The sequence below is a fragment of the Acomys minous genome (genome assembly GCF_964271855.1).
Source record: "Acomys minous genome assembly, chromosome: 12".
Lineage (NCBI taxonomy): Eukaryota > Metazoa > Chordata > Mammalia > Rodentia > Muridae > Acomys > Acomys minous.
The window spans coordinates 94,218,596-94,231,549 of NC_140493.1; the positions used below are offsets into that span (position 1 = coordinate 94,218,596).

General features: G+C 49.7%; 1 protein-coding gene across 1 annotated transcript; it reads right to left on the reverse strand.

The window, feature by feature from the left end:
- Positions 1-1,185: 1,185 nt before the first annotated feature.
- SOST (sclerostin) lies at positions 1,186-5,685 on the reverse strand. Its single transcript, XM_084748140.1, has 2 exons — positions 5,152-5,685; positions 1,186-2,702 (listed from the first exon to the last, which is right to left on the reverse strand). Exons 1-2 carry the CDS (start codon positions 5,369-5,371, stop codon positions 2,281-2,283), a joined length of 642 nt encoding a protein of 213 aa, XP_084604266.1. The 5' UTR covers positions 5,372-5,685; the 3' UTR covers positions 1,186-2,280.
- Positions 5,686-12,954: the final 7,269 nt, after the last annotated feature.

Genomic DNA, 12,954 nt, shown 5'->3' on the forward strand with positions numbered 1-12,954 from the left:
CACACACACACACACACACAGAGGTTGGGCAGGAAAGGAGATTGAGATAGGGCCTCAAATAGCCCAGGTTGGCCTCGAACTCCTAATCTGCTGGTTTATGGTAAGTGCTACCCCACCAGACCCACTTCTCCTTGTTGCAACCAAAAATTAGCTGAGTCCCAGCATGCAACACTAGCAAGTATTTTCAGGAGACCTGATGTTGAAAAAAGAGCCAGGCATTGCCTCTGCTCTTGAAGGCTTTACACTTTCACAATTCCTTACGAACTGGTCCTCAATTGTTCTTGGTTTTGTGTTTATCCCAGTGTCAAGCAGGGCTTGGCAAGACTAGCCAGTATCCCATGAATGAATGTACAAGGGGTAAGACCTAGAATTAGGAACCAAATAGTGGTGTGGGACATCACAAGAGATTCCTGGAAGGATCAGGGAGCAGGTGAAAGTTCCGTGAATCCTGGAGAAAGAGGAGGAACTCAGGCAAGTGACATCAGCAAACTGGACAGGCGGGGAGGTCAGCTATGGAGTCGCAGAAGGGCTTGGGAGAGTCGGGTATGGGAATGGAAGGTGAGGAAAGCCTAGTGGGAGAATGATCTGGGGCCGGGGGTGTGGCTCGCTGGAAGCAGAGCTTCTGGAAGAGGAGGAGGGCAGTCTGCTAAAAAGGAGGAGAAGGTACGTGATGGCCCAGCAGGGCGTGAGCGCTAGGTTTGGAAAGGAAGCCATGGACATGGCTTTTCAAAGGAAGCAGAATTGCCACAAGAGTTCCCTGAGAACAGCCAAAGGTGTCATCAGGGTTTGAGCCTTGTGACCAGGGAAGGGTGTGAGATGACAGGCAAGACATTGTGTGTGATACACAGACACACAGACAGACAGACAGACAGACAGACCACCAACAACACCAACAAAAGGAGACCACAACCTCCTGCTCTTGATTTATTGTCTTTATTAACAATGTCTCTGGTCGCCCCCCTCCCCTCCCCCCCCCAAATTAAACCACACTTGTGCTTCACAAAGCGGTATCAACACTGCCTTTCTCTACAAGAAAAACATAGGCATAAATAACTTAAATGAGAAAATAAATATGTCACTGAACTCTTTAAAAACCACGGCTTTCATTCTTTCGGATGAGCCCCACGTGGAAAGTTCCGCCAATCCCACCAGCCCAGCCCCGGGAGGGGAGTGGGGGGGTTCTCCCCCTCGCCTCCTCTTCCCCTTTTTTAACAATTAAAATCCACACAGAAGGTAAGAGGTGTCTGGAAATGATTTACAAAAGGATTGTGGGTGGCGCTGTGGCGCCTGACAGCTTCTCAGCATATGTACAGCACGTGTGTCCCCCCACCCACCCACCCACCCAAGCATTACTCTTCTTAATGTCAGATATGCCATCACGAACTAGAGTATGAAGAAGCTGTTTTTCTAGACAGAAATGTGTCTCTGGGTGGCAGGAGGGAGGAGCTGTCCTGGAAGAGACATCTTTGATGGGAGGTGGCTGGCAAGCTCAGTTTCCTCCAAAGCCTTTAAACTGTTGTGTAGAAAATCCCTTTAAAATATGGCAGGCAGTGGGGCCAGGACACTGATTTTGGGGACCAGGGATACGATTTCTGTCCCTTTTACCATCTCTGGGAACCTGCCCTTCTCTACCCCGGTTGAAGGCAAATTTGAGATGACAGAGTGGAGGTAGCCAATCTGGGGTGGGGGTAGGAGACAGGCTGGGATCAGAAAATCTCTTTTTCTCTCTCTCATTCCCTCACCGTGCCCTCTCCCTGCCCACATGGGGCATCTCAATCCTTGGAATCTCAGCAGAGTCCTGGAGAGTCCAATTTCACCCTGACCCCTATTTTACAAAGGATCGCCTGGGGTACCAAAATAGAATCACGCAGCTCAACCTCACGCTCAGTGGCCAAGCCAGGGTCAGAAACCGTATCTAGTCCTGTGTTGATGTTCTTGCACACACAGGCTTTACATTGAGATGGAGGGAGCAGATCTCACTGTACTTCGTTAACCAGTCCCAGGTCCTTTCACCCTCCCTTGCTTTTACGGCGAAAACGCTGCCTGGCCCGGTAGGGGTCCGGCGAGGGTGGGAGGGCCCAGGGCCCGGGCAGAGCGGCTCAGCCTATGACTCAGCTCCCTCTCCTGGCCTGCAGAAACTCTCACAACGGGCAGGAGGGCGAAGGGACTCTACGGGCTGGGGACTCCGCATGGCCTGGAAGGTTTAGCGCCCCTGGCCTGGGCTGCTTTACAATGAAAACCAGTCGGATCGCGCAGGGGCTGCGTAGGCGCGGACGCACTCTAGTAGGCGTTCTCCAGCTCCGCTTGGTTGGCTTTGGTGCCCCGGGCACGCGGCCGGGGCTTGCGACCCTTCTGCGGCCTCGCGGTCTCCGGCCCAAAATCCTTGAGCTCCGACTGGTTATGGAAGCGGGTGAGGCGTTTGCACTTGCACGAGGCCACCAGACGCACCTTGCGCGCGCGCGGCGCCGCGCCACCGGGACACAGCAGCTGCACCCGCTGTGCGCGGTAGCGGTCCGGGATGCAGCGGAAGTCGGGCCCGTTCGGGCGCCACCACTTGACCCGGCCGATGGCGTTAGGTAGCAGCCGGGCGGGGCCGCACTGGCCCGAGCACACCAGTTCGGTGACCGGCTTGGCGCTGCGGCACGGCCCATCGGTCACGAAGCGGGTGTAGTGCAGCTCGCGGCAGCTGTACTCCGACACATCTGCGGAGAGAGGGATGGGTGAGGGCTGCAAGCCTGGCCTAGGTTAGCCGGCTCCTTCATATCCCTCCCTCTTTTTCCAAACCTGCCTCGGGCGCTTTCTAATCTACGCATGGATTATAGGAAGGAGGCGGCGGGGGTGGGGTGGGGGGGCTAGAGGGGGAGGAAGTGTACCCCTTCCTGGCTGCTCTCTGTCCTTAGAACCCAGTGATCAAACACCAGCGCTCTGTCATTTACTTTTTGTGTCATAGGTTGGCCCAGGATCCAACGACTTCGTCCGCAATACATGCGCATTACACTCAGAATCGGAGCTGGCAGTTCTTATTTTGAGACTGCGTCTTAAGTAGCCTAGGGATGGCCTCAAAGTGGTTGTGTAGTTTGAGGATGGTCTTGAATTCCTGGGCTCCTATCTTCACGTCTCGGGTGGTGGTGTACAGGCGTGGGTCACTCACTAGATCTGTCTCATGAGGTACTAGGGATCCAGCCCAGGGCTTTGTGCCTACTAGGCTCTTTACCCCCAGCCCTGCCGAGTAGCCTGTAGCCACACCTGGCAGGCTCTGCTCCCTCCTAAACTCACCCCTCACTAGCCACTGGTGCTGGGGCGGGTCCCAGGAGATGGAAAAAAAAAAAAAGAGTGGAGGTTAATTGAAGGCAATAAATCAGGACAGCTGTTGTGGAGGATCGGGTAGAAGGGCAGGTGGTGGGGATAAGAATTCATTAGACTTGAAAAGCAACCAAAGGCAGTGTGTCCAACCCCTTCATTATCACAGGTCCAGGCTGAGAAAAGAACTTGCCCCAAAGGCAGGGCTGGGCTGCTTGCTGCTGCCTCTGTCTAGCCGTGCCTGCACCTCCTGGCAAGAGTGAAAGTGATTTGTTTATAGGACCCCCGGGGGTTGTAGATGGGTTAGGGGTGGGGGTAGAGGGTCAATCCCACTTTCCTTAGTTTATTTGCTTTACACGGGGGTCAGAGTTCTGAGCCGAAACCTTACAGCTTCTGCTACTGTAAGCATTTGTTTAGCGCCTGCTGGAATACCAGGCTTTCTTGTTCTGAGTGCCTTGAGTGATTGGATCCTGCTTGGAGTCTATTCTTTCCGGAAGGAGGTTGGGTTCGATGCCTGGCCTCATCCCCTGTACTCATCCAGGCTATGTTTTCTACCATGACCTTAGGTGGACCTGGAGCTTTTACACCAGCTAATTCATATGCGAGTCCTGTCCACCCCCAAGGTTTCATGGTGTCAGAGACAATGTGACACTAGAGGATTTTAAAGAAAGAAAGGAAGAAAGGAAAGAAGGAGAGAGAGAGAGAGAGGGAGGGAGGGAGGGAGGGAGGACGGACCTTGCCACCCTCCTGTGGCTGGCTTTTTGGTTTCTGGGCTGACTTGACTTCTCACCCCTGCAGAGGTGGTATGTGGGGGCGGCCTGTTTGCCCAGGGAAGGACAGGTTTTGGGGCTTTCTAAGAATAGTGCCCTTAGGTCAGGCACTTCCTCTGCAAAAACGTGACTGCATTGCATGCTTCTTTGGGGTGGCCCCTTTCCCCACATCCCTTACTGGCTAGGAGACAGGAGGGAACACAATATGGTGGCAGGCCTAGAAAAATGAATAAGCTTTTCTCCCACACAAAATAGTGACCAGCCGGGCAGCAAAGTCCTCGTTCTGGAGTGCCCCTCCAGGTGCCAGCTGTGCACTTGACCCCCCCCCCAGGAATTTCTCTGTGCAGGCCTGCCTCCTCCATAGGCTGCATCCCCAGGAATGAGGCAAAGCTGGGGCCAGGGTACAAGCTGAGGGCAGATGGTGCCACCTGTGGCCACACAGGAGATTCTATTCTCACGGACCACTCATGTCACAGGCTAAAACCTACACACTCTGTTCTTTTAATGATAGTCCACTGGGGTCCATTGGGCAGACCATGGACAAGGCGAACGAAACGGGTTCTTCTGACTTCAGGGTCCCACCCAACCTCAATCTAGGGTTGCCTTGTGACTGGATCAAACCAGCTTCTAGTCTCAGCTCTTTTTACTCCCAGATGACTTTATCTTAGAAGCCTCCCATTTCTCTACCTTTAAGCTCTGGGTTTTACCTCATGGGGGGTGGTCCTCTGGAAGCTAGTACAGCTACAGCATCCGGCATCCAGCAGGTGCTACCAGCCTCACCTTGTCACCTCCCCCCACTGGTCTGAACTGCTATATCTGAACTGTGTCCTAGTCCTCAGGAGGAGATTCTCTGAACCGTCCCACAAGCCTGTGCCTGTGTTAATGCCAGCTTCAGCTGACCTCAGCCTCCGCCCTGCTTTGGATGCTCACTGCCGGTGCCCCCCCCCAACCCTGTCCTCAGATTGTAATGCTGTGCTAGCACTCTTCCAGGGAAACCTGGCCCTTCCCCTGGTGTGGCAGAGGCTAAGCATCCATACAATTTTCAAAGCCCCCAAAAGAGAAGATTCTAAAGGCTTCGTACCTTTGGGGTCATAGGGATGATGGGGAGCTCTTCCTCCATTCTCTGCCCGGTTCATGGTCTGGTTGTTTTCTAGTTCCTGGGGAGGCTCGGGGTACTCTCCAAGCCCTGGGATGATCTCTGTGGCATCATTCTTGAAGGCTTGCCACCCCTGGCCTTCCGCAGCACGGAAGGCTGCATGTACAAGCAGGCAGATGAGGCACAGGGCTAGCGAGAGCTGCATGGTGCCAGGTAGGAGGAGGGCACTCACTAGCCACTAGCACAGGCTTGAGTCCCCTAGCCTAGAGACTGTGGCCTTTTTAAAGCTCCCTCTGCCTCATGCCAGCCAATAAGGATGGGCTTGGAACAGGGCTGGTCCCATGTTTCCTCGCCCCCCCCCTCCTCCCCTAGGGGGAAAGGGGTGTGCTCAGAGTGAGCCCTCCCCAAGACTTCTCAAGCTCAGCAAACTTTCAAATTGCTGTTGGCACCACCAGGTGACCCGAAGAGGGGGCCGCGGGTGTTGGTGAGGCAGGGACGACAGAGCCAGCTCTCCCAGCACCTCCCACGTGCAGACGGCTGTGGTTTTCAGATCTCAAAAAATGAGCTTGGCTTTTAATTGTCTGGCTCCTGGGCCCCTCGGGCATTCTCAAAACAAACTGTGGGCCAGCTTAACAAAAGAAACGCGTGGGGGCTCTGAGTTCTACAGGAGGCAGAGTCCAGCTCACCAAATTCCTCTAGCCAAGTTCATTTGTCATCCTACTAGCTAATGGCCTCCCCACCCAGAGGCGGAAGGATGCCTTTTTTGTTTTTTTTTTTTGGGGGGGGGGAGGATTCTGGGGAATCTAACCTAAGGCTCTCATGTTTGCTGGGCAAGCAGTGTCCCACTAAGCTATGCCCCAGCCCAGTGAGGCATGCTTTTAAAGAAACCCCATTGGTCCCAACTCTGTATTGCTCAGCGCCCATGATTCTGACCAACGAAGCCTCTCTTGGCTTTTTTTTTTTTCCAACACTGGAGGAGGGTGGGTGCAGGGAGAGGTGGAGGGTCCACAGCCACCAGGTGAGAGGGACCCAGAATCAATCACAGGTGATTCTTCGTCACAGTGGCTTATAGGCTGGTGTGCCAAAGGCAATTCCTTCCCTGGCTAGGACTTCAGTGGCCAACATAGAATCCCATTTCGTAGCAAATGCCAAGGCAGAACTTTTAGTGCTGACATCACACACACACACACACACACACACACACACACACACACACACACACACCCTTTCTCAGCTTATCACATATTCCCTGTATCTCTGTGTCTGGTATATGTTTGTGAGTATACATGTAAGTAGAGGTACATGCAAGACCAGAGGAGGTGTGTTTTCCTCTGTCACTGTCCCAAGATATTCCCCGAGACAGACTCTCTTACTGAGCCATTTAGGTTAGGCTGGCTAGCAAGCCAGTGAGCTCCCCAGACCCATCTGTCTTTTCCCCCAATCCTGAGGTTATAAGCACATGGTAGCTGGGGATTCGAACTCAGGTCTTCATGCTTGCACAGCACACACTCTTACTCACTAAGTCACCTCCCCAGGCCCTCATTATATTTTTGTAAACAGTTTTGAGTCCTAGATGAAAGATCCAAAGGGTACGTATTAACAGGTGAGCTTCAGAAGCCGTCTCAGGTCTGTCTAGGCACAAAGAAATCCAAGGGAGTTTGCTGGCTCAGCCTGCAGTAGCAGGAGGGCCATGCCCTGGGGAGGAAGGAGGGTTCACACCTGAGGTGCAAAAAAGCGGAAGCCTCCGCTGAGATGGATTGCTGGAAGCTCCGCCCACAAGCCTGGAGGAAGGCCGAGGTCCACCTCCCCTTGGTATGCTAACTGGGCAATGAATCAGCGCGCTCCACCTGCAGAGCTTCTGCAGGGCGCTGTCACCTGCCTTGACTTGTAAGTAGCCTGTCCATCTGTGGCCAACCGCCTGTGCCCTTCTTTTCATCTTCCATCACGCACACATCAATGCAGCTGTTCTGACAGTTTTACAAGGCAGACAGAAGTCCCCTCAGGAAGGGCCCTCTCTGATACCTGCTTCCTAAGTCAGTTTCCTTCGGGGCAGACAAAAACAGCTGTGGCCATTGTTGGGAGTGATCTATCTCTCCCACCAGAGCTGTGGTGTTGTTAGAAGCTAGCCCTTGGTGCCCCCTCCTTTTGTCTGTAACCTCCAGTCTCCTTTTCCCCTGCTCTGGAATGTGCGCTGTTAACCCTGTCTGGACCAGAAAGCGGTCCTGTGGCTCCACATTTGGGAGCTGGCAGTTCCAGGCCCGGGTTCCCTGAGCACGCAGAATGGTTCTCACAGCGCCACCTGCTGACGGGAGATGACGACCGACACCTTAAACAGAGATGCAACCCGTCCTTAGGACACTTCCGCCACCTGCTGGGCACAAAAGGAGAAACCAAGTGACCGGAGAATGGGCAGGCTCAGGATTTTGTTTTTTCCATTATTTTATTTGGGACTGAAAGTAGTGTTAATAGGAAAAAGAGTATACAGCGAATCGGAGTTTCTTAACGGCCCATCCCTTTGAATCCTCCTCTGCCAATGAGCAGCCCTGCTCTTTCACAGGATGGCTCTGGGAGCCCGTTGTGGTGCCTGCCTTCTGGTTTTTTTTTTCTTTTGAGGTAAAGTCAGTGATGGGTGTATTTACTTAACACAAAAACCTTATCATTTCTCAAGGCTAAGGGGCAGTCTTGGAGTCAAACCCCAGGGTCTCAGTGGGTCCCCTCTGACTCTAACTTAGGCTATTTCTGACCTCTTGTTCTCAGCAAGACTGCCGTAAACATTCTTGTGTGACGTAATGAGCTCGTTGTCTGCTGTTTTGATTTGTTTTTGAGATGGTTTTGCTGTATAACTTGGGCTACTTTCACATTCACGACCCTCCTGCTCCAGCTTTCCAAGCGCCGTAGTCACAGGTGCACACCACCACACCTGGGTACTTTTGGCTACATTTTAAATTTTTGAGATAATTGTAAGTTGACAAGTACTTGAAATAATTCAGAGGGATTTTAAGTGCTCTCTACCCACTTTCCCTCCATGGTAACAGCTCACCAAACGTACCAGTACAGCATCACAACCAGGACACACAGTGTACCAATCTTACATCCTCCCTGACTTACTGTGTCGTCCGTTCTTGTGTGTGTGCGCCTACATGTGGCACATGCTCTGGTATTTGCATCTACACAATTTCTAACCAAAGACGAAGAACAGCTCTGAGGCTCCCAAGGATCTGCCCTGATGTCCTTTCATTGTTTTATTAATTAAAGTTTTTAAAACAAGGGGCTGGAGAGATGGCTCAGAGGTTAAGAGAACTGACTGCTCTTCCAGAGGTCCTGAGTTCAATTCCCAGCAACCACATGGTGGCTCACAAGCATCTATAATGTGACATGATGCCCTCTTCTGGCCTGTAGGTGTACACATAAGCAGAGCACTGTACACATAATAAATAGATAAATAAATAATCTTTTTTTTTTTAAGTTTTTGAAACAGGGTCTCATGCACCACAGGGCTGAGGCTAACTTTGAACTCCAGTTCACCACCCAGGTGTTGAGATTACAGGTACATGCCACCACAGCCTGCTCTGTCACTCTTTCAGGAAGATGTCCACTCACCTCACTCACCCTCCCTCTTCTAGTCCTAATTCATGGCAATCACTGATCTACCGTTGATTTACATAGTTTTTCAATTTAAAAAAATTTATGCAGATGTACCCAATGCATGGCGTTGTCTTTTTTTCACTCAGCACAATTCCCTGCAGTTATCCGATATACAGACACAATGATTGGCATGCATCCCTCATTAGTGTTCTACAAAGAATTTTCACTGGCCAGGTTCTCTGAGCTCCTCCTGTTCATCCCTTTCCTCCCATCCCAACTCCTGGCATGCACTGAGTTCATTTCTGTCTGTCTTACCTTAGCCAGAACATCATGAGATAAACTTACACATTATGCCAGCTTTCCAGAATGGTACCTGTAGTGGATGTAAACATGTTTTTGCTTTGACCCCCAGTGTGGGATGGGGAACGGACATGTGAGAGAACAGGTGATGTTTATCCACTAGAAGATGAACCACCTCATGCGGGGGCTTGGTTTTTGCCAGCTGAAACATCTTAGTACAAACTCTGAGAGGATATATGCCCAAAACAGGAGGAGGGGGGCTTTTCGGGTCTTGGTATTGTTTGGCTGTTCATCGCTCCACTTGGAGACGCTCCTAGAGAGAACTGCTCCAGAGAACACTTTTGGGGCTCTGGGTGCCGACTGCTGTTCCAGGTTCCAGCAGCAACTTTAGTTGAATTGCTGGTCTGCTGAAATCCTGCCGACTAAGCCTGGGGAATCGGTCCCAGAAGCTGAGTCCAACAAGGTCTACTTTCCCTGTTCCCATAAACCTCTTTTCTCTTCTGTCTAGTGTAGGCAGGTTGGAAGGGAAGTATAAGCATTAAAGAACCTCAAATAAAGTAGGGTTGGAAAAGGTAGAAGCCTACAGGTGGCGCCCAACCTGCTTTGGGCACAATGGGTAACTTCTAATGTTATGGAGGAAGACGCAGGCTTTGAAGATACACAGATGCTGTTCCAGGGTGTCAGCAAAATCACAGCTGCTGTTGCAAAGTTCTTTTCTTATATCCAGAGGGAATTTTTTTGTTTTTCCTTTGTCTTTTTACTGTATTACATTTTTTAAAAGCTTGGAAGGAAGACCGATAAGATAAAACAAAACAAAACAAAACCAGAAGGGTCAGTAAATTCTACTGTTCTAAAAAGGATTGCAGAGTTGGCTGTACAACTAGAGAATTTTCGGGTAGAGAGTGAAGCATTACGAAAGCAAAAAGCACCACTGGTAAAGGGAAAACACCTGGTAACTGAGAGCCAGTGTTTCCCACAATTGCTGCCCCCCCCCCCACTCCATAAGCCAGGCAGTCAGAGCACCAGCGTGCAAAGAAGGGTGCAAAGAAAAATGGGAAGCCAGAGAGGCCGTAAAGATTCTAGAGGGCCGGGCGTGGTAGCGCACACCTTTAGTCCCAGCACTTGGGAGGCAGAGGCAGGTGGATGAAAGTGAATTTGAGGCCAACTTGGTCTACAAAGTGAGTCCAGGACAGCCAAGGCTACACAGAGAAACCTTGTCTTGAACGCCCACCCCCTACACACACACACAAAACAAAGATTCTAGAGGAACAGGAAAGCAGACAGGCCAAAAGGGCTTTGGAGATAAGTGCTCCGATAGAGGAATTCTCTAGGGCAACACAGACACCATCAGCTTTTCCAGTCTTTGTGCAACAAATCCCTCCTAATGATGGTGGTGAGGCTCATGATGAGATGGCACGGCATCCAGTAGATATGCTAGATTTAGAGCATTTTAAAGATAATATTGTATGGTATGGATGCATTCATCTTTTGTTAATCAAATGTTAAGTAACTGGGCTATGCAAGCATATACTTATTCCCCAAGATTGAACTGGTGTCAGCTGTGTTAGAAGCTGCTCAACAGTTACAGTGGTTATCGCTGTAGAGAAATGAAGCCACAAGAGTAGGGCAACAAAATATAACAAGAGGGATAAATGTTGTTAAAGATAAATTGCTTGGTGAAGGGCATTATGCTGACTTAAGAGAACAAATCCGATCTGAAGATCTAGTAATTGAACAATGTCGTGTTGCAGCCTTAAGAGCTTGGGACATGGTTGAGGAGCCTGGTAAAACAACCACTTCATTTACTAAGGTATTTCAAGGGCCTGGAGAAGCCTTCACTGAAATTATTACAGAGATTGGATTCAGCTCTAGATAGAGCCATACCAGTTCCTGAGACCAGACAGGCATTGACACTGATCATGGCGTATAAGAATGCAAATACTGAATGTAAGAGAGCAGTTAGACCATTAAAAGCATGAGGAGCCCCATTAGATGAATGGGTAAGAGAGACAGTTAATAATATTAGCTCGCAGGAGCATCAAAACAATATCATAGGACAAGCTATAGCTAGAGTTCTCGGATATCTAAACAGGTGGTACTTTAATTATGGTAAATTTGGCCATTTACAAAGAAACTGTAAGGTTAAAAGTTCCAGACCTCAAAATAGCAGGTGCACTAGCTTTGGAGTAAATGGTACTTGTAGAAGAGTACAAGGAGCTTCTGGCCGTGATGGTGATGATGTGCCACGACGCCCAGGGTATTGTAGCCTCTGTGGGAAGGGAAAACATTGGTCTAGGGATTGTCAATCCAAGAGAGATGTACAAGGTAATCTCCTGCCGTCAGGAAACGAATGGAAGGGCCTGTTAGCTTGAGGCCCCACAGCAAACAATACAAGCTTTCTTTGGTTAGCCGGGAGGTAACAAACTTGCAGGAACATGAAGACTGGGTATCAATGATTTAAGGCATGCCACTGAAGGCAGAGCAACTTTGGATCTGGCCTCAGATAAATCTCTTACATTATCCCCCACAGGCTTAATGTCATAAAATAACCACTGGTGTTTACAGTGGTCTTTTACCTTCAGGGACAGTAGGAATAATCTTGGGAAGAAGTGGATCTCAAAACATTGGTCTAGGGATTGTCAATCCAAGAGAGATGTACAAGGTAATCTCCTGCCGTCAGGAAACGAATGGAAGGGCCTGTTAGCTTGAGGCCCCACAGCAAACAATACAAGCTTTCTTTGGTTAGCCGGGAGGTAACAAACTTGCAGGAACATGAAGACTGGGTATCAATGATTTAAGGCATGCCACTGAAGGCAGAGCAACTTTGGATCTGGCCTCAGATAAATCTCTTACATTATCCCCCACAGGCTTAATGTCATAAAATAACCACTGGTGTTTACAGTGGTCTTTTACCTTCAGGGACAGTAGGAATAATCTTGGGAAGAAGTGGATTAACTTCTCAAGGCTTTATTGTGCATCCTGGTATTATAGATGGGGACTGTAAGGAAGAAATGAAAACCATGGCATATGTAAAGAAGGCGATGCAAATTAATGTAGGGGATAGAATTGCTCAGCTGTTGCTGTTTCCTTACATCAAGAGCAAAGCCACTCCAGTAGAAAGAACAGGGGCATTTGGGAGTACTGGGAGACCTGTGTTCTGGCAAACAGTGGTTAATGATCAGAGACCTAAATTAATGGTACAAATGAATGGTGTTGAAATACAAGGTTTGGTGGATACAAGAGCAGATGTCACAATCCTTTCTCAAAGTATTGGAAGCCAGATTGGCCACTTCAGAAGGTTTATTCACAATTTATAGGGATTGGTGAATTATCTCAAATAAGACAAAGTGTAAGGTGGATTAAGTGTGTGGGACCAAAAGGGTAAACAGGGAAGCTGAGACCCTTTGTGGCTGACATACCCATAAACTTATGGGGAAAGGATCTCAAATTAATATTCCTGCAATCACAGAGACAGACAATGATAAAATTAGGGGTGACATGGCAGATGCTTCTGGGGAAGGTATTGATATGTGTAATCAAGAACAGTCAGAAGCTGTGCCCATGGCCCAGACACAGAACTTCACAGGTATTGAGTTTCCAATTTTATAAAAAGGGCCACTGCTGATATACCAACAGCCTTGCCCCTAAAATGGGTACCAAACAGACCTGTGTGGCAAGAGCAGTGGCCCAGAACAAAAGAAAAATGGCAGGCACTTCAACAGCGGGTACAAGAGCAGCTGGAGGCTCACCATATAGAAGAGGCCACGCAATTCCCTTGTGTTTGCTGTAAAGAAGCAATCAGGAAAACGGAGGATGGTAATGGAGTGAAGAGCAGTGAACAGAATAATTCAACCAATGGGTCTTTTACAGCCTGGAATTCCTTTACCTTCTTTGTTACCTAGG